Source organism: Ciconia boyciana, chromosome 8 (assembly GCF_034638445.1).
Source record: "Ciconia boyciana chromosome 8, ASM3463844v1, whole genome shotgun sequence".
In the NCBI taxonomy this organism is placed as follows: Eukaryota; Metazoa; Chordata; class Aves; order Ciconiiformes; family Ciconiidae; genus Ciconia; species Ciconia boyciana.
The window spans coordinates 22,352,453-22,378,429 of NC_132941.1; the positions used below are offsets into that span (position 1 = coordinate 22,352,453).

Genomic DNA, 25,977 nt, shown 5'->3' on the forward strand with positions numbered 1-25,977 from the left:
TCGCTAGTTCTCATGGGTGGGATGGAGCCAAGTGATGCCCAGGCTGCTCATCCCAGCTATGTGGGGACTCTAGGCAGAGATAGGGGGACCGTCCCCACCTTGTAACCTGTCAGGGGATCCCAGGACCCCCAGGGTGCTGTGTCTCCCCCCAGGGCTTTATCCCATGGGAGCACAGCCAGAGACAGAAGGGTGGTGAGGCAGGATGTGCCGCGTCCTTATGGAATGGTTTTTTTATTACCGTTTTTATCTCACAGTTGGTAGCATTACATGAGAATAAAGCACTGGACAGGACTGGAAAAAAAGGCCTCTGGAGACAGCATGCAAACATTGCAACAAGTTTAAAGCAAAACAACCCAAAAAAAAGCGTCTCGCGGGGACGCGGCCGCGCTCTCCCGACTGGGCGGCGAGTCCAGCGTCTCCCCTTTAACCATCACTTCTGTCGTTGGGGTTTCCTTTTCGTGTGTCCGTTTCATTGGCTTATTTATTTTATTATTATTCTTCTTTTATTAACCTTCTTATATCTTTTTTTTTTTCTTCTTTTAATTACATTAAAAAATAAGATTCGTACTTTAGTAAAATGCCCAGTGCTCAGCTGGGCCCTGCTTGAAATAATAAAAAACCAACCAAAAAAACAAAAAACCCCCCTCAAAACTGAGAAAACAAAAAAAACCACCCAAAAATAAAAAAGAGCCTGGGAGACCAAAAAAACCCCAAAACCTGACCAAAAAAAAAAAAAAAAAAAAAAGACTGATTTGGAAGTTTGGAAGCGACCAGAAGAACTGGGGGGGAACACCCCCGGGGTTCCCTTCCAGCCGCTCCTGGTGCCAGGGCCGGGCAGGGGGGCTGCCCACACCCCGGTGTCCCCCCCCAGCGTGGGTCCTCTCCGGCTGCCGGGGTGGGTGAGCCCCCCCTCACAGGTAGAGCTCCTTCTCTTTGATATGCACTAGCTGTTCACGGAGCTGGTGGAAGGATGGCCGGTGGCCGGGGTCCAGGGTCCAGCACTTCTTCATCACCTCGTAGACGACGGCAGGACAGCCGTCGGGAGCATCCATCTTATAGCCCTTCTCCACGCGGGGTACCACGTCCTTCAGGGGCTGGGGGTACAGGGGACGGTTTCAGGATGCAGGGGTGTGCGGTTCCCCCCCCAAACGGGGGCTCAGCCCCCCCCAAAACCAGCCCTGAGGGGAGGGGGATGGTCCTCACTTACGATTCTCGGATAAGGCACTCGCCCGAAGGAGTAGATTTCCCAGAGGAGGATCCCGAAGCTCCACACATCTGACTTGGTGGAGAATTTCTGGGGGCAGGGGGGAAAAAGAGAGGCCCCGTGAGCGGCCTCAGGCAGGGATGGGGGGCAACAGATCTTCCCCACCCTCAGGGCAGCTATTTTTTGGGGGTCAGACAGTGGGAACTGGAGCTCAAACACCATCTCTGCATGGAAAATTTGGGACAGCCCGGGATGTGCCCCCTTCCTCCAGCCTCCACCATGTCCCTGCAGCCCAGGACCCCGTCTCTGCTCACCCACCTTTTCTCTAAGTGCTTCTGGTGCTGTCCACTTCACCGGCAGCTTCCCTGTGTCCTGCGTGGAGGAGGCTTCCTTGGTCAGCCCAAAATCGCTGACCTTCGCAATGTTGTCCTCCGAGACCAGGACGTTCCTCGCTGCCAGGTCCCGATGGACAAAGTTGTTGGCTTCCAGGTACTCCATGGCTTCACAGACATCTCTGGTTGGGGTGGGAGAGAGAAAGGCGTTAGCGAGGTGGCCCCAAAACGTTGGTGGGTGCAGGTCAGGGTGGTGGGCACAGCCAACCCTTGGTGTCTTGCTGTCATACTTACAAGGAGAACTTCAGTAGGCAGTCTGCACCGAGGACTGACCGCCCGCGTGACCGCAGGTAGTCTACTAGGCTGCCCTGGAGGGAAGGAGACAGATGGTACCACAAGGGTCAGGATCCCACCCGCCACCCCCTCCCACGTGGAGCAGGATCCGGGGATGATGTTCCTCCCTTGGAGCCAGGGATGCCACCCCCAAACACCACAGTGGCCCTAGGGAGATGTCACCCAAGCTGGGATGACCCAGCTGGGTCTACCAGGGTGAAGCCCTGTGACCCTGGGGGGATGCTGGGGGCGGGGAAAAGGGGGCAGAGCGGGAGGGAAGGTGCCCAGGGTGGGGGTCTCACCTTGGCCATGTATTCAGTGACGATGTAAAGGCCGCTCTTCTCCTCCACGATCACGCCCAGGAGCTGCACCAGGTTGCTGTGTCGGAGCTGCCTGCGTGGCGCAGGAGGGCTCAGGGCAGGGTTTTGGGGAGAAGGGGAGGCTCCCACAGTCCCTGCAGGGCATCGGGGACCACCCGCCTCTGCTCGTACGGACAGAGGTCCCCACTCCCTTGTGTTGTCCCCCCCAGTAACACTCACGTCATCACGGACGCCTCCGCCAGAAAGGCTTGCGCTGTGGCATCGTTTTTAATGCACTTCACGGCAACTTTGTTCCCCCGGTAATCCCCCAGCATCACGTCTGTGGGCCAGGAAAGATGGGCACTGGAGGCACTGGGAAGCATTCCGGCCTCCCGGGCCCCACCCTCACCTTGGGGGGGCTGCAGAGGAGCCCCCCTCTTAGGGCCACCGCGGCACTGGGGACACGGGGCTTACCTCCAAATTCCCCTTTGCCAATGATCTGCAGCAACTTGAGGTCCTTCATGTTGAGGGCCCAGCCGCCTGCGCGGGGGAGAAGGGAGAGTGAGGGGGTGCTGGGGGTCCCCAGGAGCTGGGGAAGGGGCACGGCCACTCACTGCGGGAGAACTCGTCCTGCGCTGCCACTGTCCCCTCCATGACCTTCGGTTTGATGAGGCGGGTGCAGAGCCCGTCCGCGTCCGTGGTGTAATGCTGGGGGAGACACAGGTGAGAGGCAGGTCTGCCACGGCCACGGGTGACGGGCCGTGGTGCGTGGGTGACACCCTGGGGTGGGGGGCTCCCCGCCAAGGCGATGCCGGGCTCTGGGATCCCACCAGGTGGCAGCACGAGGCCACGGATGGGACCGGCAGGGGCTGGGGGGGGGGGGGGGGCGGTCCCTGTCCCTCCTCCTGGTCCCTCTGTCCCGGGGCGCATCCTGCCTTGCCCATCCAGCCGCTCCTTCCATTCTGCCCCGTCCCTCACCTTCCCCCAGGGGTCTGTCCCCAGCAGCCCCAACCCATGGGGCCAGAAGAGAAGGTGCCACCATCTCCTGGGCTCCAGACCTACAGCCCCACAAGCTCTGACCCCTATGTCCCCCCCCAGCCTCAAACATATGGTCCCCGGGCTGGGGACAGGAGCGGTGGCAGCTCCTGTCGCCGGCAGGTGAGACCTCACCTCCACCAGCTGCATGAGGTTTTCGAAGTAGACCTCCTCGTCGATGCTCAGCTTGCTGGAGGAGTAAATGATGCGGTAGTGCTCCACCTTCCCCTCGCAGCTGACGCACAGGGTGTAGTCCCCGGGGTAGTTGGTGCTCTCTCGCACCAGGAAAAGCCCTGTCTCGGGTGGGTACAGCAGCCGCTCTGCCTGCTCCCGCGTGATCTTCCCGTGAAACCACCTGCAACGGGGCACACAGGGCAGGTCAAGGACTGGGGATGCACTGGCCGGACCCCCGTGGGGCTGTGCTTGGGGGGGATGGGAGCACGGAGCAGCCTTCATCCCCGCCTGCACGGGGCCAGCTTGCCCATGCTCCTCCTTGTTGCCCCCATCAACCCCACGACACAGCTCCTTCCAGGGCATCCTGCTCCCCTCCTCCTGGTCACCAACCCAGGACTCAGCCCCTCCGCACACCCTTGGGGGCTTCCTCCCCACTGGCTCCTCAACTGGGGGTCACTGGTGGCTCTGGGATGCAGCAGGGACATCAAAACCATCTATCCATCCATCTGTCCATCTATCTGCCTGCCTATATCCTATTCCTCCCGTACAGACGCCGTTCCAACTGCCCTTCTTTCTCCCAGCAGCCTTTATAACAACAACTTTGGGTAAAAGACCCATTTTGAAATGCAATCTAACCATCCATCATCTTCCTGGCTCTGCAGGCAGCTCCAAAGGCGCTCAGAGCTTTCCCCAGCAGCAGCAGGTCCCAAATCAATGCTGCTGGGAAAGCCCAAGCCCCTGCCCCTTCTGTCTTTCAACCCCGCTAAGCCCTGCGAGGGATGTTGCTTCTGTTGGGACACGGGGTCAACGGGGTCTTTGGTCTGACACAGTGGGGATGCTCCAGACCAAGCCAGCTCCCCCCAGATTCACCTCGACAGAGACCCAGCAGATACTCACGGCATGAGGCTGAGCTTGATCCCAGCTTTCACTCCTTCCCGCTTCTGCACATAGTTAGCGGGGATGATGCCCTCCCGGCCCACCTTGTTCTTTGCCTTGTACCAATTGGGATCCTGTGGGAGACAGCAGAGATGTCAAGATGAGCCTGCGGCCCCCAAAGATGGCAGCATCCCACCAAAGAAGCCCATGAGGGTGTCAGCGCTGCCCCTCCGTTCCCAGCCAGCTGCCTGCGTGGCCCCAAGCACCCCGGCACCCCCTGCCTGGCTGCGGGCAGGATGGGGTGGGCAGGGGACAGCCACAAAGGTCAGGGTCGGTGCTGGGGCCAACAAACCCAATGCTGGTGGCCCCGCGGAGGTCACTGCGATCCCCTTCCCAGGCAGCTGGGCATCCCGGAGCCCCCCGACCCACGGCCTCTCTCTTTTTCTCCCCTGGCGCCAAGCACAGCACTGCTCCCCGATTGCGAACCTCTCCTCTCCCTCCTCCACCTCCCAGGAGGCACTTGAGAGGCTTACATTTTGGAGAAACCTTAACTAACGAGGCCATGAATTAATTAACCGACTGTGTGGCCTGATTCCTGCCCTGCTGGCTCTGTGGGACTTCCAATGGGACCAGAGGATCCCACTGGCATGGCAAACGCCGTGTTGCTGGATGCAGGGATGCTCCCGGCATCCTGTGGAAACCCAGCACAGGGGGCAGCAGCAGCCCAGGGGGGTCCGTGGGGCGGCGATGGCCTTACCTTGGTGACAGCGACAATGGTAAGGACATCTCCTTTGCTGAAGGGCAGGTCCTGCTCGGCGGTACCATGGAAGTTGTATTTGGCGATACATTCTGTACCGGATGGCCAAACGGCCTGGCCGGGGAGAGGGGAACGGTGTCAGAGCCTGGCTGGGCATGTCTCCCACCCCCGGCACCCCCTGACCCCCGGGGATCCCCCCTACAGGGATGTGGGGCTCCTGTCCCTCTGATGCAAACCCAAACAGGTTTCACTTAAACCAGAAGCAGTTGGGGGGTTTTGGGCAGTCCTGGGAGCTCAGACGGTGTTTTTCAGCTGGCATGGTGGGAGAGGGGGGATGACACACAAAACAACAGGTCCCCGTGGTACCGGGCTTCTGCAGGGACATGGGGGGATGGGGACAAGTGTCCCCATGTCCCTCCTCAGCCCTGGAGCCATCTCTGAAGCAGATGGAGAGGCCGGAGAGCCTGCTCCATCCCTGCCTCTCCTCTCTGCCCGGCACTTACCTGCATCCCTGACATCTTCTCCGGAGGTTGGGGGGCGCAAATCTCACAGGGGGGACACGTCACTTGGTACCATGAGACCTGCAGCGGGAAAGGACAACTGAGAACCGGGCATGGTGGGGAGGGCTGTGTAAGGACGATGCACAGGGAGCAGCCCCCCCGCAGAGGATACTCCCTGGGCCATGCGAGCATCTCTTCTACTGCCAAGAGGAACAGGTCCTGTCCGAGGCACTGCTTCCAAAACGTTCCCAAACTGATGCGAAAACCCATCTGCAGGAGCTCCAAGTCCACTCAGCCCCCCTGCAGCCGGGGACCGGACCAGTGTGGAGCTACTCGCCTGGATTATAAGGTATTTGCACGGATACTGCTGCGTGGCCACCACAGCATCTGCATCAACGGAGCAAGGAGAAATATGGTACCATACAGAGGGACAGAGGTGCCCAAGGATGGGAACAGAGCAGAGACAAACTCCAGGAGCAGCTGGAGCCCATTCCCCAGCCCGGGGCAGTTACTGCACCGTGACGGCCGGCTGGGAACCAGCAGTGAGAGAGAAGCTTCAAACCCTCCAACTCGCACGTGTACGACTGCCTCTGCCTTGCAAAGTCCCCCCAGGCTCACCCTGCAAAGCCTCCTCCATCCATCTATGGGGGGCTGCCAGCAAGGCGGTTCATGGTCCCTGCAGCACCAAGGGGGAAACTGAGGCATGGGGCGGCAAGGGGATCCAGACAGCAAGAAGTAGCTCCCCCAAGCCCCAGGCTCACACCTCGGCAAGCATCTCGGTCCCTTCCCTGGCAGCACCAGGGGCTGTGCAGCCAGAGCCCCGCTCTCCCATGGCGCCTGGAGTCCCACGTGGGGAAACATCCAGCCCTGGGAGCTTCCCAGGCCCGGGATCCAAAAGAAATAAAATAAAGCTATTTCCTGCAGGATAAAACCCATTGGCACTCTGGGACACAGGAGCTCCCGCCAGCTCCTAAATCCCAGGGGGATGCACCGACCCAGGGTGCCGTGCTCCCCCCGGCAGCGCCCCGAGGCCCTGGGCTGGGTCGCATCCTGCCCTGGCGCGTGGGAGGGGAACAAACCCGGCTTTATTCTTGCCGCTTTGACCCCCGGGAAGAGATGAAGTCACCGGCCCCGGCATCAAACCCGGCTTTCTTGGGCCGGGGCACTGGGGTCATGCTGGGCTGGGGGCACGGAGCGGGACGCACCGGATGCAGGCAGGGTATCCCTGCCTGCACACCCCCAAAACCACCCAGGTATTTATTAATTCATCGCATCAATTTGGGGCCATTGGCGGCCACTGCTCCCAGCCCTGCTGTCAGCAGCTCAAAAAATTTTGAGGTTCCAAGCTGTTGGGAAGGAGGAACTGAAACAAGGGGCAAGGCCGGCAGAGACGGGAGGAGGAAGAAGATAAGGGGCAGAACCGCGGGGAGGAAGAGAGCGAGTGCAAACACAGCCCCGTTTCCACTGCAGCCGTGCCCGGACCCCTCCGGAAAAGGCATCACGCTGCCACCACCTCCCTCACCTTGCCCCAGCGCAGGGACATGACACAAGGCGCTTTATTTTTGGCATCAGAGAGGAGAAACCGAGGCTCAGACGCTCACCCTAAGGACATAGTTTGGGGACTCGAAGCTGAGCACTGGGTTCAGTGAAGCCCATCACCGCAGCATCTGGGCCCCGTGCGTCAAGTCAGTTTTATTCCCAGCCAGCCCCGGAGCTGTTGATGAAGAAATGCCTCTCGAGACGGCACCCAAACCCAACTTGATGGCAACCATGAGCCTAGGGACGCTGCCACGGAGGTGGCTGGGACCCAAGGGAGGGCAGTGCTGGATGACGCCGGACCGGAGAGCATCAGCTGGGAACGCAGCCCCCCGAAACGTCCCCGGCTCATACTCTCTTTGTTTTCAAGCTGATTTTTGGTTAAATCCTGAATTTATACCCAACATGGAGTAAAAATTTCAGCAAAGGGTCTGGATACTGCCAGTCCGAAACGCAGCCCAAGAAAAATAGGGAATAAACTGCAGCCCTCCATCAGTCCCTAGAGGGATTCGGCTAAAGTCTGGAAGGAGCTTGTTTAAGACAAAGTTCCCCTGTGTCCCTGCAGAGACAAGTTCCCACTGCCGGGGTTTTCGGCCCTGTTCCCCATCCGGCACCCGGTGGGGACGCCGAGCAGGAGCCAGCCCTGGGTGTTGCTCAAGCAGCTGCTCATCCCCAAAGCGCTGAGTCAGCACTTCCCACCGTCCAGGCACTCCGACACCGCTATTTTAGAATAACCAAAGGAGAAAAAGCAGCAGGATGGAGGTTTCATCCAAGATGTGGCCCCAGTTGGAAAATCCTTGCTGAGCTTTGCCCACCGGCACCGGGTCGGGATGCCAGGTAGCATCACCTGGAAGGGATGCCCGAGGGTCCATCCCTGGACCGCAGCCCTTCTGCAGGTTGGAAAAGCCATTTTCCAACCTGCATGAGAGCCGGATCTTTCCAGTCCCAAAGGCCAGTTGTTTGGGCTTTCAGCTCACGAATGTCACCAGCATTTATATTTTATAAATGCGGAGAGGATACAAAATTTATAGCCTGCCTTTGGGCTTTCGAGCCTTTATAAAGAGTATTTTTTTTCTCTTTTAAAGAGGAAACTGTCCCAGCAAACCCCACCAAGAGGAACACGCTCCAGCCCGTCCCAGCATTTCTACCTTCCCGGACCATGGATATTCATGGCAGCAGACAGTGGCATTGTTATAAATATAGCGCAAGAAATTTGCTTATCAGTTTTACAGGGGTAGGCGGTTAACGGCACCGGGAACTGCCCTTTACAGAGCCCCTGATGCCCCTTTCTATATTTTGGCACAGACCTTCTTCCTCCCCAGGGTGACTTTTAAGCAGCAGCCTGACTTTTTTTTTAATCGTTACCTAATTTTTGCCTCAAAGCCGAGGCTTTCCGAAGAGGAGGAAACCACACGCCCCCAAGAGCACCGAGCTCTGGGGCCGCTGCCAACCGGCCCCCCGAAGGCACCGCTGCCTGCGGTGGCCTCATGTGACAGCCAGCGGTTCCTGCCGATCGCGTCACCCGCCGTCACCCAGGCTGGCCCCAACCTCGTGCCCGCGTTCGCTTCCGCCGTCCGGGCTCATCCCTATGGGTTGCCAGGTTGGGAGAAGGATGCAGTGATGCCGGCGTGGATCCAGAGCCTAAAGGCAGCATCCCCTGTCTTCCCCGCTGGAGAGCTCCGGGAAAACACAGGCATCGCCCCTTCTCTCCTGAAGCAGAGGTGCTTCCCCAAGGAGGATGCGTAGCAGCAGTCAGCTTGAAAAAAATAAATAACAACTACAAAAATAGCCAGGGAGCAGCCCAACCAACTTGGTGGAGCCGAGTGCCAGGTTTGGCTATTTTCAGCCCTGCCAGGCGAGGGTTTCGCTCCCCCTGGAAACTCCCCATCCCCAAAGGGGTGCTCAGAAAAGTAGCCGGGGCGTGCAGAGGAACCCACCAGCCTTTTCTCTGCTGAAAACTGCCTCCATTTCTTCCCCGCCCTCCGCCTGAGCATCCTTCGAGCCACTCTGCCCAGGCACCCTGGTGAGGAACCTCAGCCCGATGCTGCACTCCAAGAGAGGTCAGGGTACTTGCTGGTCCCCACCACCTCCCTCCCAGCCCTGCTCCTGGATTTCCCTCTGGGAAGCCTGGCTCAGTGTCCAAGAGCCAGGGAAGGCAGGCAGGGCAGGTATGGCAGATACCTTTGCCACCCTGATAATCCAAAGGGCACCAGGGAAACGAGTCGGGGGAAACCTTTCCTCTCGTTAATCACCAGCATTTCCTTCTCCTGCCAAAATCGTGCTGTGCCAAACCCGCAGGCAGGCGGGGACCAGTGCCCAGGGGGAATTTGGGACCCCCAGACCACTGGCACCATGGGACGGGTTGCGGGAAAGATGCTGCATTTCCATTTCAAACCCAATTAGCCGGAGGGAAACGGGGAGCAGACCCTGCCCAGCACCAGCTAAGGACGACTCTATTTTAAATAAAGTTTAGTTGTAGATGGTAGGAAAGCTTCATTCCCATTGAAAATAGGCATGCAGGCACCATCTGCGTCCACCCCGCTCCGCTCATCCATCTCACCCTCGCCGAAACATCTCCCAACGCTCAACAACCCGAGTTTCTTTAAACTTCAAAAAAAAAATTAACCCAAAACCAGACAACATCCTCACTCTCTCCAAAAGATCTTATCACCTGTTATTACAAGTAACACCTACGATTACTATAATCGAAAGAAAAACGTTCCTCCTTTATCTCATCAGCGAGCTGGCTGTGCTCACAGGGAGGGTTTTGCTGCTGCTTCCCCGACCCAGCCTTGACTGCGTGCCCTGCCGGGGGAAAGAGGGGGTCTTCCTTTCTTTTTTTTGAGGGGGGGGGTTTTCTTCTTTTAAAAAGAAGAAGAGAAGATGTTGCTGTTCAGACCACAGAAGGCGCCTGGGGGACAGTCAGAGGCAGGTGGAGGCCTAGAGAGATGCTCCTGGCCTCTCCATTGTGGAGGGGTTTTCCTGGTCCTCTTTCCTACAAAAAAACTCATCAGGGTGATTTTCCCTCCTCGTTACCCCACAAATGGCCCCAGCATCCCCTTCGCAGGTCCCGGAGGGTGTCAGGGCGTCCCCAGGGATGGGCACGTGGCGCAGAGAGGAGCGGCTGCCAGTGAAGCCGCCCCAGTGCGGGCCTGGGGAATGCCGGGATGCGGTTGAAAGGTTTTCTTGCAAACACCCACCCAAAACTGAAAAGATGGGGGAGGCAGCGGTCGCAGGACGAAGCGCACCCCAAACTCCCTGGGTTCACGGGGTCGACATCTTGGGGGGCTTATCCCGGTGCTGCTCCCTACCACGAGGCTTTGCTTCATCACCACCATCCTGCTGGTGCTCAGCGAGGGACGGGAGGATGGGGACCTGCTGGGACTACTCCCGAAACCTCCCGCGTCCCTCTGCCGCGCTTCCACGGATCTCTCCGGCCACTCGCCGCCTTGCCAGGATCAGGATGGGCTCCTGCGTGGGTCCAGTGGGAACAAACCCCACAGGAGTGTGGTGGGTGAGATAGCCCCTGTCCTGGGAGGAAGGCAGCCATCCCCCTCCTCCTGCTCCCCGGCCCTCGCACCTTCGATTTTAATTTATTTTTACTTTTTTTTCCGCACGATGGCACGGCCCCTTTCACTCTCGATAAACCTACAAGCAACTGCCGCGGCTATAAATAACCCGTCACCGCCTTATTGACCAGAAAAAAAAAAAAAAAAAAAAAAATCGCTGCCAGCCCCTTTTGACGCCTGGACCGAGCTCCCTCCTTCCGCCCCAACCGCTCTCAAAAACCCCGCCAGCAGCGCGGGACTCGGCCTCACAGTGCCAAAACGGCCCCGGCCTTTGTACGGGATGGGGATGGAGCGGGAGGAAGCTGTGGCAGCCCCCTTGCCGGGCAGCGGGCTTGGGGGTGAGGCGACAGCCCCCCAGGAGACGGGGATGCTGCTGGGGTCCGTCGCTCTCTCCACGGCTGGAGCTGGAAGGATGCGGCCCCCGGCCGACGGGGGACGATGGGGTCCCTGGGGACAGTCGCTGCGCGGGAGCAGCAGCGGCCCGTGACGGGGTCACCCGCCGGGTCGAGCGGCACGGAGGCGGCTGCACGCCCCGCATCCCCCCCGCGTCCCCCCGCATCCCCCGGCCCCCGCCCGCCCCGCAGGCCCCATTGTCTGGGCTCCGCCGCCGCCGCGCTCTCGGCCCCCGGCCCCGCTCCCCCCGCGGCGGGGGGCGCGGAGGGGGCGCGCCCCCCAAGCACGGGCGGGATGCGGGGTGGGGGGGTGGGCGACCACCCCCCGATGTCTCCCCGCCCCCCGCCGCCTCCCGGGGCAGCGGGGGTCTCCGGCACGGCGCGGGTGCGGGGAGCGGCACTCACCTCCCTCCGGGCAGGGGGCTCAGCCCGCCGCCGGCTGCTCCATGCGGCGCTGCCGGGGGCCTCCGGGCTCGGCTGGGCCGGCGGGGGGGCGCGGGGGGGCGGAAGGGGCGGAGGAAGCCGGAGCCGCCGGAGCAGCCGCCGCCGCCGCCGCCGCCCGGCGGGGCCGAGCTCGGGGCGGCGGGGAGCCGGGGCGGCGGGCTTCGGGGGCGGCGGGGTGTAAGGGGGGGAGCGGCGCGTCCGCCGCCCGCCTCGGGCCGGGCGAGGGGCGCGGGGTCCGCCCGGGGCGGCGGGGCCTGCTGGAAGGAAGCGGCGCCCGGAATCGGAGCGCCCCGAGCAGCGCGCCTGCGCCGGCACGGCTCGGCTCGGCACGGCGGGGCACGGCGCGGCGCGGGGCCGCCACCTGCCGGGGGCCGCCGCGCCGCCACCGGCACCGGCCCCGGCACCCGCATCCACCGGCACCCGCATCCACCGGCACCCGCCCCGGCACCCGCATCCACCGGCACCCGCATCCACCGGCACCGGCACCGGCGACGGGACCGCCGCCGGCGTCCGCACCCGGCACCCGCACCCGCACCCGCACCGGCACCCAGCCGTGCCGCCCGCCCGCACCCCGGGCCCCGGGTTCCTGCGTGGGCCGGGGGTGCCTCCTCCGTGGGTGCTCGCATGGGCACAAAAACGCACTAAAGTGATGCTAAAATAATACTAAATTACTAATGAAACAATAGTAATAAGAGAACAATAAATGATAAAAGTAATAAAGTGCTAAAATATCAAAGTAATAACAAAATAATAATAAAACGTAACATAGCGTAACATCTGGATGATCTTTAAGGTCTCTTCCAACCCAAGCCATTCTATGATTCTATGATTCTATAACAACAACAACAACAATAATAATAGTAATATAATGGTGATGGTGATGGTGATGATGATGATGATGATAGGGGGTGAGGGTGGTGGAGCCTGGCTGCAGCAAGGTGGACAGAGAGCAGGGGTAGCCGTGGGTTGGGCACCTCTCTGCCATTTCCCTCCCTGGCTGGCTGCAGCACCTCAGCATCTTCGGAGACCGCAGGGTGTTGGAGGGACGGCAGCACCCCGCTGCAGGCGGCTGCCCGGGCCCGGGGCTCTGCTGCCTGCCTGCAAATGTGCCTTAGGTGTTGGGGTCTGTTCCAGCAAGTGAACAGAATGGAAAGAGGGATGGGAGAGAGGAAACAGGATTTGGGCGTCCTGGCATGTTTCCTTATGCCCCACCATGATGGTCCCTTGGGATGGTCAGGTATCGGCTCAGTCCCCAGCGCATCCATCCCCTGGAGAAGGGCACAGGCTCATGAATGCAGGGGCAGGGCAGCGCTGGCCTGGCAGCAGGTCTGGCAGGGACCAGAGGCTCCCCCACTTCCTGCCAAGAGGCCACGCTCGCTGTGGGCCGCTGGAATGCCGAAAAGCCTTGCCGACACCGAGGTGGTTGTCACTTCCTGCCCCAGCGCTGCTGCAGCCATGTACAGCAAAGCAGGAAGCCCAGGCACCAGCCTCCCTTCGCTTTTTAGCTACCCTCACTTCTCCCAGTGCTTTGGCATCCCCCAGCTGAGGCATGGGTGACCAAAAACTGGCCGGGGGGAATGATGTCAGCAGCTCCGCTGGCCCAGGGAGGCTCTGAAGAATGTCATTGCATGGGAAGAGATTGCGGCCAACTTCCCTGCATTGAGCGTGATACCCCCAAGGATGTTGGTGGGGGGCAGGGGGGGCAGGAACCCTTCCCACCCACCTCTGCCCCTCTCCTGCTAGATACGGGACTTTGAGAGCTCAAAAAACAAGCCCGAGTCCTAGCCCTGCACGGCTGGGAGGGGAGGATGCTCTCCCTGGGATGAGAGGACCAGGGAGAGGTGATGGAGTTGTTTGCAAGGGGGACAAGGGAACCACAGAGGATGGGGAAAGTCAGGGGGCAGAGCCAGGGAGATCCCAGTGGCCAAGGGAGTGGGTTGCAAAGCCCAGCTTATTTTTAGGGAGCACATCCTTGCTTTTATGGCGCATGGGACAGAGCCTGGGACCCACTGCTGGAGTCAGGCACCCCAGGGCCTTTGCAGCCCCAAGCTTCCCCAGGGGCCTGGTGGGTTCATTCAGCACTGGGGAGGTGGGGAATGGGCTCATCCTCACACAGCTCCCGAGCAGAGCGGTCCTGGGAGGAAATGAAACCAGCTCATGCATCTGTTTGCATCAGAAATGCACCCACAGATGCAAGCCCAAACCCACCCACACACGCATCAGTGCACCCACCCGGGCTTGCACACGCATCAACGCACCTGTGCACGCTCACAAGCACAGATGGGTGTGCAAGCATGCGTGTACGGTGTGTGCGTGCGCATGCCGACGCCCGGTTGCACACCCAGCACGCCCAAACCCAGCATCACTGTTCTCTGCTGGGTAAAGATGCAGCCCACCAGGCTGCCTGCAGCTCAGGGCCAGAGTGCTGCCTGCTCCTGCCTGCCCTCTCCCTGCCAGATCTTGCCTGCTGGGACCTCGACACAGCCCTGCTGGCTGTCCCCTCCACTGCTGTGCAGACTCCCACGTGGGCTGCACGCAGGGGTGACACGGCCACGGGGACCAGAGACGGAGGAGAAGAGGGGGTGAGACTCAGGTTTTTCCCTCCGGGTGTTTCCATCAGCAGGTGGGAATTTTGAGATGACTTTTTGTGTGACAGTAACTAGAAGTCCAGAAAGACCCTTCCTTGCACTGCCAGATCTGGGAGTCCCCCCTCCCTGGGGCTGGGGAGCAGCACAGGGTTGGTGGGTCTCAGCTCTCAGATGAAAAGACCAGGCATGAACCCAGCTTGGTGGGGAATCGTGCCCACTCCCAGGTTTTCCCAGTCCATCAGACCCAGGAATAGGGCAATAGCCCACCAAATGCACAGCCAGCTCAGAGCTGCTGTCAGTGGTTTTTTTGCCCCTTTGAAGGTCCATCGCTGAAGCCCCAAGACCACCAGCATCCCCAGGGACGGCTGGAAGGTGATGGTGGCCGAGGCTGGGCCATGCAAGAGACCCGGAGGGGAATCCTCTGGGCGCAGCTTGCTGCAATGTCCCGGCTGGGATTTTTCCCAGGAAGGGTCTTGGCTTGAGGGTGGGTGATCCCCTGTCTGGGAGGAAAGGATGGATTTGGCCATGCCAGGAGGAGATGTGGATGGCCTGGCCTTGCACCAGGAGAGGGGGCCCTTCAGCTGGTGGGAATCAGCAGGAAAAGGGAAAATAATAGAAAGAGAAAAAAAAATGCAACAGAGCATGTTGTGGCCAAGGAGCAGCTGAGAATAAAATCCCGACCAGGCGGTACTCCTTTGCGTAAGGGAGCAAAGTATGGGCGATCACCCGCCCTGTTGATCTGCCTCTTCTCTGCATCCCCTGGCTGGTTTAGTCCCTGTAGAGCAGCGGGTTTGGTGCCTCCAAGGGATTTCAGGCAGTGCAGGCTGGATGAGAAGTGGTGGGTAGGGAAAGGGGAGGGTTGCTGCCTTGGATGTACTAGACAGGGGAGAATCTGCAGGCAGTGGCTGGGAACGTCAGAGGAAAGTTAGCGTAAAAGCTCCCAGCTCATTCGACCCTGGAGAATTCACCTTCGAGCTGAAAATACCCTGAAGGGAACCAGGTTTGGCTGGTTCTGCAGCTTCCAGAGCTACAGGGGCGATGGGGGACATGGGGTGCTCTGCAGGGGGGGTTGGTCCCCTATAGATCTCCCTCCCCAAATGTGCCTCCCCAAAAAAACTCCGAGCAGGGGTAAACCCCCTCGCTCTTCTGTGCTCAGCAGTGAAAGGCACTCGTGGAGCTGGTGTGACAGATGCCACGGGAGGGCGTTCACGTCCCAAACCCCAGCGAGAGGGAACAAAAATGCTTCGGAAGCACCAAAGTGAATTAGGATCCTGCCCCCCCCCCCCAGTGCTGGCAGCTGGCCCTGGCTCTCGGGGGGCTTCTCCCCCCCGTGCCAGCCCCGAAAATCCTCTTGGGTGCAGAGGGCAGCCTCATTTCAAAGCCTCTCCCGGGGAGCCCTCGTTTCCAAGATGGTTTTAATTAAAGCAGAAGGGGAGCAGGCTGGGGACACTGCCTGTCGGTGGGTGGCTTTTCACCTCCAGCGTGGGGTCAGGCTGGACCCCCCACTCTGCCTGTGTCGGCCGCCCCCCGGCACCGGGGGGGTCAGCACCAGCCCTACTTTACCCACCCTGAGCGGGTTCAGGGAGCTGATTTTAGGGGCATGAGACCGGAGCAGTCAACTGGGACCCCTTATTATGGGACCAACTAGTGGGGGGGGTCTATGGGGGGAGATGAGAGCCTTGTGTGACCCCCAAATCCACCCTTGCTCTGTGGTAGCTGGTGCTACCCTGCCGCCGGCAGACCCAGCACAAGCTTTGGGGACATACAGGTGACTGCCAGCCCTGGATGCATCCTAGCTGTCCAGTCCGCATCCTGCTTCCGAGGCTGGGTTTGAGGAGCACCCGAAATCCCATTGGCTTTTGGCTCATGCTGCCAGTGCTTGCGGGACCTGGTGGCCCCTGCCTCTGTGGGGACGTGTCTCTGGGGCTGCTCCCCATCTCTCCCCTCTTTTCCTTCCCCCCCAGAAAACCATGGCCGTGGCCATGCCAGCATTGGGGGACAGCCAGGTTTGAGGTCATTCCCGGGAGCTTGGAGCTTTTCTCCAGCAGCACTTTGCAGGGAGCGGTTATCTCTGTACCTCTGTTGTTCCCTTCTTAACCCAGGGACAAACTCCATCCTTACCTGCTTTCATGTTCTCTGATTAACAGGTACCTTGTACCTCTAATGAGATGGAGCAATTGATCAACCCAAACACTGTCTCATTTCCAGAGGGAAGATGGAGGTGAAGGGTGGGAGGAGGAAGAAAAGTTCATACTGATTTGGGAGCCCTCACAAAATAGGAGCAGAGCCATTTACCAGGTTTAACGTGTCCAGCTCTGTCGTCTTGAGCTCTCCTCCATCCACAGGTCCAGCCTGGGTTGAGCAGAGGACCAGCATCTTCTCCAACCCACTGCAGAAGGAAAATTCACCAGAGGAAGGTCCCACCAGCTCCAGCACCCCAGAAGATTCTCAGTCTTGGAGGCTGAGCAGAGATTTTCTCCCCCAAAAGGCAGAAACTAGCCATTATCCCGCAAAGCGGCTGCTCCTGGCGTTCAAGGCATGGGGGAGCCCAGCTTTGTCCCAGAAGTGGAGCTGCAAGGAGAAAGGTGGTGTTTGGGGGTTCCCTTCTCCATGGGAAGGAGCTCCCAAGGCCTGATGGTGCAGCAGGGCAAGTGGGATGCTGGGGCAAAGCTCACCACACTTAGAGGATCAGCTGCCACCAGCTCAGAGGGAGGTGTCCCCAAAACCCCTGGCAGAAAGAAAGCATGCATGACTCAGAAATACAGAGTTTAAGGTGTGATTCAGAGCTTTATTTTAAGCTCTAGGACATCAAGAGATGATATTTTTGATGTCCAGGGACTGTCACCAGTGTTGGGGACAAGCAGCAAAAGGGAGACACCCAAGAGTTAATCCCCATGGGGAGATGATTCCCAGAAACAGATTTCACGGGAAAATAAACAAACAGCCAAAGGAAAGAAGTTAGAAATACAGGATGCGCCTTTAACGAGGAGGGTCATTAAGTGTTGGAGCAACTTCCCTCTTCCTTCCATCTGGGAGGAAGAGCCACAAGTGGTTCCTCTAGCCCATTTCAGGGCTGGGTACAGGCTTTCCTGGCGAGGAGATGTCACCACCCGGAATGCTGGCACCAGGCAGGTGTCTCAGCTCGAGAGAGAAGGTATGCGGCTGCCTGAACCTTTCCCGGCAGGAATGAGGGAGCTGGGAGCGTCCCCCACTTTGGAAGTGGAGCTGGAGCCCAGCTGCCATGGCTGGTCTGCTGACTCATTTTAAAACCAACAATAAAAGCAATTGGCTGCGGGGTGATAAAAGCTCCCCTGGCTTATCACCACCCTGGTTCCAGTAACGAAATCACTGCACTTGCAAGCTACCTGGGGAGTAGTTGGAGGCCTTAACTGAGGAAGATTGTTAGGGGAAAGACAAAGATAGGGGAGTGGGAGTCCCTTACCTACTGTGAGCAATTGGGGCTTTCATTACAATGACCGATGAATTTGTTTATCAGGAGGCAACGGGGAAGAGGAGGAGGTAAAGACCTGACAACCTGCACCCCTGAAGGGAGCAGGGTGCCTCCCTCCCTTCCTCGCAGAGGGTCCCTGGGCGGTGGGGGGATCTGGGGGTGCAGCTCCTCTCCAGAGCAAAGAGCAGTGCAGAGCTGGGGTACCTTGTTTGGTGCTCGCGCCATGGTCACTGCTCTCCTCCCTAAGTGCTGTGGGCTGCCAAGACACCTGGCAGAGAAAACATCTGGTCAAGGAGCCTGCTCAGCTTTGATGTTCCAACCATATTGTCCAGGAGCAGGCAGGATGCCTGTCCTTGGGATCGGGGTGGCTAGGATTGAAGGGACAGTTTGATGGCAGCATCCCCAGCAAGAAAAGTGGGACCTCACCTGGGGTCACTAGGCTGTTGAACGGGCCAGGATGTCCAAGGAGATGTGTGCATGCAGGGCCATCAGACCAAGATCTCAGGGGGTCCTTCTGCCTATGTAAGAAACGTCTTCTGCAGAGGCATGGGATGTCTCCATTGGCATCAAGGGGAGGGAGAGATGCCAAATGAACATGGGGCTTTACAAAGTGAGGTGTTTTGTCTCCAACACCATGAAGAGAAGGGCTGCGCTGGGAAGGATAACCACCTGCCCATTTCTCTCCCCTCGAGCCTCTTCCCTTCCCATTCTCCATCCTGACACTGGGGTGAGTTTTTCTTCTAGGTCTCTGGTCTCCAGGCTGTACCCGATGGAGACTAGCAGCAGTGTCCCCAGGGGAGGCAATCCTGGGGAGACCTTCCACCAGCAAGGGCCTGTTTCACCTCAGTAACGTTAATATTAATCTGCTTATCTGCCCCGGGGCTATAAAACACTCATCTCCAAAGGGAAAAAAAAATTCCCACTGTGCTTGCTTTATATCTGTCCTTGCTTATTGCAGGCCTTATCAGCAAACACAGCCAGCCTTCAGGGCAAAAGAGTCACGCAATGGCTCCAGCAAATGGGGCCTCTGGTCCTACACCAGCATTGGCATTGTGTGTTCCCACTGCAGCTGGAGTCACCGGGCCAAGTCCATGAATGCTTCTCCACCCCACAGAGATGGTGTGACACACTGCCGAGTCCCTGGCAGTCTTGGTGCTCTTCTGAATCACCAAGTTAGGCACTGAGAGACCCAGATCCATGTCCAGGATGATCCCACCTTCCCCTGCAGTAGATGAATGCCAGCTTTGGGATGTCCCTTGTGGAAAGGTGGTTCATGACTCTATTGCCTTGACCTGTGGCCCTTGTCATAGGTAGGGGAGATGTTATTTGGCTGATGGACCTCATGGGTTGAGGTCCTAAACCATCCTTCCACTTTTCCTCCAAGGCCTCTGATAGCCTGAAGCTCAAACAACAGTTTGGACCTCCTGGTCCTCACCCTTGCTTTTCCTAATATTGGGATTATGACATTGAATGGTGAAGACAAAGCCAGTGTGACATGGAGTGAAGTTGCTCAGGCTGGTTCAGTGAATTCAGGTGGGTCTGAGGCTGTATCATCTCAATGTTTCATCACAAATTGGTGACCAGGCAGGACCTGGACATAGTTACTCCTTTCATTCAGGCTTGTTTAGCGGGTCTGAACACCTCCCTGCTTTAGCTGGAATCTCCCTGAAGTCTTGGGCAATCGACTTCCCCATTTTCTTCCCCAGCACGCTCTTTCATTTCTGTCTCTTCTTGGAAGTTTTTGTGCAATGCATGATGAGTGATTGGTATTCGGACCTGAAAGGAGCTCTCATTGGTCAGGGTCTGGGGCTGTAGCTGAGCAGATGCCACCCATGGGAACAGATTCAAGAGCAGTGTGTGTTGCACCAGATGGTTATACTTGTTCCTGTATTGTTGCTTGCCAGGTACTTAGTTGGCTAATATGTCTTTGCATGCACATTGAAGAAAAGAAGGCATCTGGCTCTGCTGGCATGGGTTGACTAGCAGCCAATGTAAACTCTTGGGTTTCAGTTGGAGAAAGTCCTGTTCTCCTTCTCTGCCCCATTGTGAAAACACCCTTGCTCCAGCCCAGAATACCAGCAGCTTGATTTTCTCAATAGCAAGGGACTGCCTGTTGGGCTTGGTGGACCTTCTCACCCCAGGTGGACTGCAAAACTAGTGCCAGGTGCATGGTGGGACTGATAGCCATCGCAGTCATGGTAAGACACAAACCCTTCACAGCCATCACTAGCCCAGCATAGAAACATCTGGTGACCACAGTGATGGGAGAGGTAAAGGTGTCCTTCCTTGCGTCCTTCAGGGCCAGCAGGGACTATGGTGAATGAGGCTTAAGGTGGCTGAAGTCCTCCAACACACTGGTCCCTCCAGGGAGGCTTTCCTCCAGCTCAGTTCATTTGAAGGATCCCTCTCATTTTTCTGAAGAAAGTAATCTGAGCAGCAGGAGAACCCCCAGTGCAAGGTTGCCTGATAGATTCTCAAAAAGGCACTAAAGTGCTTTGAGCTCCTCTATGGACAAAGATAAACCTCTCCTGAATGGGATCTTAGAACAACATGACAAATCAGCTAGACAATTAAAAACATAATGCAGAAACAAGGGAACATCCTTAGAGGACTTGGAGAAGTATTAGTGTTTTTCCAAGATTTCCAAGGTTTTCTTCCCTGCAGGCACATCTACAGTGAAGGTAAATTTGAACCACTGAAAATTTGTCCCCTGATTAGTCTGGAAATAGTGATACTGGTTGGACCTCAATAACATCATCCTCATCTCCACCCAAGCTTTGGGCATCACTTCAGCCAAGATCTTAAACATCGATGGAGGCTGTGGGAATATGGCATGGGTTGGCTGTCCTTCAGCTATCAAAGAGCGATTCTGAAAGAATACAGCCCAATGGTATTCAGATGGTCTGGTTTTGGGTACATTCCCTTTCCTTCTAGCAAAAGACAGTTCACACACCCCATAAATGTGCTTTGTGGTACTAAGACTAGCTGTGATGGAATATCCAATATTTGATGGAATATCCAACACTAGAAATACTGGAAAATGAAAAAGGCAAGAAATGCTACAAAGTGAACAAGATAAGACAGGAGTTTCAATGGCTTCAGTTTATTATATCATCCCATAAAGTTTACCAGACCCAGCTTTGCTAGAAGGACACCCAGGTCTTTGCCCCCTGGGAATGTCTGGGCAATGTATAAGCCCACTGTTCAGTTGATGCTCTTCATGGGGAAGCGCTGCTTGACCTGGAAGTGCTCACATCTTTTGTGCTTCAGGGACAGTCCATAGAGCGGTGTCATGTCCACCTTCTTGCCATCGCAGACACTGAACTCCAGCTGCTGGAGCAAGGTGGACAGGAAAAGGAAGACCTGCCACCTGGCAATGGGTTCCCCAATGCACTTCCTTTTCCCCAGGCCGAAAACCAGCACCTTCTCCCCATCCACTTTGTTCACTTCAGTCCCTTCAGCATTGAGGAAACGCTCTGGGTTGAAGGTCAGTGGATCCTTCCAAATTTTCCTGGAAGGGAAAACATCAGATGCTGAGATGGTGTCTCCTGGCCACAGGTGTAGGAGGACACTGGAAGGTGGTAGCTCAGAGGGATCGGGGGAGCTGTCAGTAAGAATATCCCTGAATTCAGTAGATACCTCACCTGCTCCTTTTTCTCTTAAAGCAGGTTGACCCCAAGTCTGCCCAGGAAGATAACTGTGCAGGAAGGGGCCTGTACGTTGCTGCAGGAGGCTTTCTGCCTCTGAAGGTACTTACTCGTCATGATTCACTTGCCACTGATTGACAAACACGCAGCGGTCCTTTGGGATGTAGTAGCCATTCAGCACCGTGTCCCTGGTCGTGCTGGAGAGAGAAACAACTCTGAGAGTTTGGGAAGCAAAAAGGCTCTTCTGCATCATCAGGAGCCTATTAGTTTGCTCCTGATACTGCTGAAGTAAGGATGCGGCCCAAAGAGATGGCTTTATGAGGGGCAGTTGCATTGTCCGTGAGCTGGATTGGGCAACCCCTACCTGAGCTGGGTAGAGTATCTTCAGTGAATTCATCAGAAGGCAAGGATTGGTCTTTGGGAGCTCCCACATTACCCTGCACAAGAGCTGTGAGCTCCCCGTGTCCATGATGAAGCCATCATTCTACAAGTCGATAATAATCTCCCTGCCTCTCACCACACTGCTGCTGGTGTGGCTGTAACAAGATGCCTCAAGTCCACTTTGTCCCTCCAATTCCTTTGCAACCTTGGCACTTGCCTGTGTGGGATGGTGAAGGGCAGGAAGGAGGAGTGCCTGAACATCTCCAGGATAAAGGCTTCTGTGTAGGGCAGCATGCCCCGGTCCGACAGCCTCGGTCTCCTCTCCCGGCCAATGGTCTGGTCTGCGGGAGGTCAAGAGGAGGGAGCGGGCCCCTCAGCCCTCACCAGAGAGGTTTTGGCCCCAGAGGAAGCAGGTTCATGGACTCACCTAGTTCTTCCTGAATCCTCTTCTGGATGTCAGGGTACGTCACAAGATACATGAGGCTCCAGGAGAGGCCAGTTGTCACGGTGTCAAACCCTGGTGAAAGAGGAAAGCATGTAGATGAGGTCTGTACAACACGCAGGGCACATGCCTTGGCTTTCTGTCTAAGCATCGCATGGAGCAGTCTTGGATGGCTAAGAAGGCAGAGGACATCCTGGGCACACAGTAAGACTTGGGTTTCTATCCTGTCGGAGAAAACTTTGCTAAAATACTCTGCTCTCATTCATCCTGATTCACTCTTGGGTTATGTCAGGTTTGTATAACTTCTCTGGAATAGGGGGAGTTCCCACTCAAAGATGAATCAGTCAATAGACATCTCCCTCAACCAGGAAAAGCCACCCTGGCTTGTGAAGCTTGACTGAGCTATAAGCTGTGCCCTTCGCTTTTCCCTGAAGCCTCTTTCCAGAGCTAATGTCCCATGCTGGTCTCTAGGGGTGTCCCTGGAAGGTCCAGGAAGACCAGTGAGCAGGAGAACAAGTGCTTAGACCCAAACTGGCTGCCTGGTGTTGGACAAAGATGGGTCAGACAGAGCTATAACAGGAGGAGCCTGAGAAAATCTGCAGTAGCTGAGGGACTGGTGGGAAAAGATACCTGCTCCAAAAAGGTCATTCACAAGGTTGACGATCTTCTCCTTAGGGATCTGCGTGGCAGTATTTGATTCCACTTTTTTCTCCAGGCACTGCTGAATGAGGGAGTCAGTGATGTCTCGGATGTTGTTCTGAGAGGAAGAGAAGACAAGTCATGGCAGCAGAACCAGCAGAGGAATGGGTGTTACTGAGTAACAACATGATGCTGGCGGAGCCCAGGGTCATATGAGCTCTGGAGAACATCATCTTTCAGCCCCCATGGTCCCTACTCCTTTTGCAACCTATGAAAACAAGGAGATGGTTCTCCAGGGAACCTGTGGCACAGATCAGATGTTCAACCAACAAACTGGCCCTGTCACACAGGGCCATGGAGGAGAAGGAGAACTGCAGTACTGGACATGGTGAGACTACAGGTGAGTGAGACTACAGCTGGACTTGCTAAATGCAGCAATATCTGCAAGAACGTAGATGCCCGCTGATGCTTGGCTGCAAGAAGAAAAACAACTTGCTAATAGAGAGGGGCAGAGAGCAGGGACGCATCTCTGCTGCAGGTGAGGGTCCTGCAAGCTCTTACCTTGTCGTAAGTCTTGTAGTGCTCTTTGACAATCTTCTGCAGGAAATGGAGGAATCGCTTGTTGAAATCTTTAAATAAACTCATGGCGCGGCTGGGAAGATACTGGAGCACAGGGATGAAGTCAGCGGGGTTGCCAGCAGCAGCCACGTTGTCAAACTGGTCACTCACATTCACTATATTGAGCAGCTCTTGGTCATTTTGGTCATAACGCTTGCCAAAGCACATGGCACAGATGACGTTGGCCACAGAGACAACCAGGTACCGGTAAGGGTCAAAGCTCTTCTCCTCATCCATCAGCTGCAGGAACTTGGTCACCAGGTAGTCGGCCTCCTTGGAGACATGCTCCTCCAGGAGGCAGGTGGAAGAGGAGGTGGGGCTGGGGGCAATGGAGAAGGTCTTCAGGGCATTCTGGGCCAGCTTTCTGCGGGCTTTCCACACCTCTCCTGAGTCGGGGCTGAAGGCCAGGCTCTGGCCATCCGCAACATGGCGGAAGCTGTAGAGATCAGGGCGCCCCATGAAGTCTTCTCCTTGCTTCACCAATGCTTGCCTGATGGTGTCCAGCCCACTCAGCACCAGGACGGGCCGGGTGCCGATCCTGACCTCCATCACGTCCCCATACTTCTGGCTCAGCCTGGTCAGGGCTAGGTGCGTGTCCTTCCTCAGCTCCAGCACGTTGCCGAGGATGGGGTAGCCTCTGGGTCCTGGGGGGCTCTTCAGCCCCTTGGGCACGTGCTGCCGGAGGGACTGGATGAGCAGGAAGACCAGGCAGAAGACAGCAGCCGCAAGGAGGACCTCGGTGGCCGAGGCAATGCCTCGGCTTCCCACCAGCGACATCACAGCCTTCATCACTGCTGGCATGTGGGAACTGTAAAGGAGTTAACCAGAAGTGTGGCAAAGAGCCAGGATTAGAAAGAGGTTGAGTCCCACAGATGTCCCTGATGGTGAGAAAGGGCACCAAGTGCCCTTAAACAGTTCAGGGTAATGGAGCTGCCTCTGCAGCACTTTGGGGCTTTCAAGAGACAAAAGTTGGAGACCTATAAAGACTCCAAACACACCCGTTGTTTAAGGGGCACCTTGGCTGCCCTGAAGCCTCTGAGGGCTTAATACCCCAGCACCCACTGGCACAGCCATGGCTCCTGCCCAGGGGAGACGGTCTGTTTGCAACAAGGCACAGAAAACTGCAGCTGAAAAAAGCGCAGGGAGGCAGGAGGAGAGGAACAGCAACTCCTCAATGAAGCTGGCCCCACGTTCACCAAATCTGTGACGATTTATAGCCAGGACGCTGGATCTGCTGGGTGACCACCCGTGCGTGGGGGCAAGGGGAGCAGGGATGCCACGGGGCTGCCCTGCAGGAACGCATGGCTCGGTGGGTGGGCAGGGGAGAGAGGGGAGAGCCTGGTGTGTGAATTTCTCCTTCAGACCCAAATATGACCTTCCCGGTCCTATATCCATGTTCAAACACACACACACACATGCACATGTTGTCTCCTACCTGCAGGTCCTTGTGATAGAGAGGGCTGGTTTTACTGCCTGTGGCTCTCAGCAAGGATAGGCAGAAGGTGTCTGGCAGCTGCCTGCCCTGGGGAGCAGAGGGGATCCTCTTCTACCACCCGGACCTTCTTCTCCTGCTGCCTGGAAGGCCACGGCTTTATATGCGTTCCCTTTGTCACATGCCGGGTGCTTATCTCTGGGGGGTCATGGCACGAAAGCCCTGGAGAATAGCTACCCATTAACAAACAGGGCTGAGCCTGGCTGGAGCCAGCCCAAGAAGCCAGGGAAGATATTTCCTCAGCTCCAACAGGCTCTGGGGGATGAATAGCTATTTCTCGTGCTGCCCAGGGCATGTGCCTGCCCTAGAGCCCAAGACGGGGAGGCAGAAGGGGGTCCCTAAGCCCTGCACTGGGGAGGATGGAGGACATGCTCTCGGCGTCACTGCCCCATGGGATGTGGGTGCTAGCATTTCCCCCAGAGACCTCTCCTGGGCTGACCAGACTGTTCCCAGCACACAGAGAGGGCTGTCACCTCCATGGCCACTCTGGAGGTGGTAGGAGCTGCAGGCTCTGGCTGCTTCCAGCAGTGAGGGGATGTGTTTGCAGCAAGGCATCTGTGGCCACAGCCCTCTCCATCCCCACGGAATCATCCGGCAGGTCCCCGTGCCCTGGGACTGGTGGTGGCAGGACCTTCAGGCCCAGCGGCAGAGCCAGGCTCAGGTTAACGATTGCCCAGGTTCGCGTGAGAAGGCGGCTGGCTCGCTTCCCCCGGCTCCTCCGTGGCAAACAGGCAGTGAGGGAGAGGAGTGGTGGGGCAGAGGGGAGGAGGTGAGCCGGAGAGATAGGAGAGGTGAAAGGGGCAGTGCAGGGCAAGGCTGGGGCAGTTCATCCTTCCAAAAACAAAGCACGCCACCGGGCAGGAGATGCAGGAGCAAGTGGGGCTGCTGCTCAAGCTGGGGCAAAATTCAGGGCTTTGGGAAGTGCAGGTGGGATGGGCTGGAAACATTAATTAGCCATAAGGAATGAGCCAGAGCTTTGGGGTTCAGCCCTAAGTTTCATTCAATCTTTGAAAACTACAGTGGGAATTTGGCCCAGGTAAAAGCTGAGCTACTATTTAATAAAGGCTTTCAACATCTGGTCTAATCAGGCTCATTAATAGCAATGATGCTGTTCATTAACGCTTGGCAAGAACAGTTACAAAACCCTGGCTGCTAATATTCATTCTGATAATTGCCAGGCACCTTGCAGACCTACCAGTCCCGGCTTCGCCAGGTGATGCCTCCCAGCGAGGAAGATCCTTGGGAGTGCTTTTGGGGAGGCAGGCTGG

General features: G+C 57.2%; 2 protein-coding genes across 2 annotated transcripts; both read right to left on the reverse strand.

Annotated features, from left to right (window-relative positions):
* Positions 1 to 203: 203 nt before the first annotated feature.
* Positions 204 to 11,729, reverse strand: CSK (C-terminal Src kinase). The gene is made up of 13 exons (XM_072871097.1): positions 11,413 to 11,729; positions 5,514 to 5,591; positions 5,011 to 5,124; positions 4,275 to 4,387; positions 3,339 to 3,558; positions 2,783 to 2,876; positions 2,643 to 2,708; positions 2,409 to 2,508; positions 2,172 to 2,262; positions 1,831 to 1,904; positions 1,523 to 1,718; positions 1,208 to 1,294; positions 204 to 1,094 (listed from the first exon to the last, which is right to left on the reverse strand). The coding sequence occupies exons 2-13, from the start codon at positions 5,526 to 5,528 to the stop codon at positions 912 to 914; spliced, it is 1,353 nt and encodes a 450-aa protein (XP_072727198.1). The 5' UTR covers positions 5,529 to 5,591; positions 11,413 to 11,729; the 3' UTR covers positions 204 to 911.
* Positions 11,730 to 20,694: 8,965 nt separating this feature from the next.
* LOC140655574 (cytochrome P450 1A5-like) lies at positions 20,695 to 24,018 on the reverse strand. Its single transcript, XM_072870287.1, has 6 exons — positions 23,161 to 24,018; positions 22,591 to 22,717; positions 21,946 to 22,035; positions 21,736 to 21,859; positions 21,248 to 21,334; positions 20,695 to 21,001 (listed from the first exon to the last, which is right to left on the reverse strand). The coding sequence occupies exons 1-6, from the start codon at positions 24,016 to 24,018 to the stop codon at positions 20,695 to 20,697; spliced, it is 1,593 nt and encodes a 530-aa protein (XP_072726388.1).
* Positions 24,019 to 25,977: the final 1,959 nt, after the last annotated feature.

Excerpts from the sequence above, each read along its gene's own strand:
- LOC140655574 (XM_072870287.1), bottom strand. The coding sequence starts at position 24,018 with ATGCCAGCAGTGATGAAGGCTGTGATGTCGCTGGTGGGAAGCCGAGGC. Across the intron at positions 21,860-21,945 it reads GAGGATTCAGGAAGAACTAG|ACCAGACCATTGGCCGGGAG; the intron begins GTGAGTCCATGA and ends GACCTCCCGCAG. Across the intron at positions 21,335-21,735 it reads CCCTTCACCATCCCACACAG|CACGACCAGGGACACGGTGC; the intron begins GCAAGTGCCAAG and ends TTCTCTCTCCAG.
- CSK (XM_072871097.1), bottom strand. Across the intron at positions 2,877-3,338 it reads ACCTCATGCAGCTGGTGGAG|CATTACACCACGGACGCGGA; the intron begins GTGAGGTCTCAC and ends TGTCTCCCCCAG. Across the intron at positions 1,905-2,171 it reads TCACTGAATACATGGCCAAG|GGCAGCCTAGTAGACTACCT; the intron begins GTGAGACCCCCA and ends CCTTCCCTCCAG.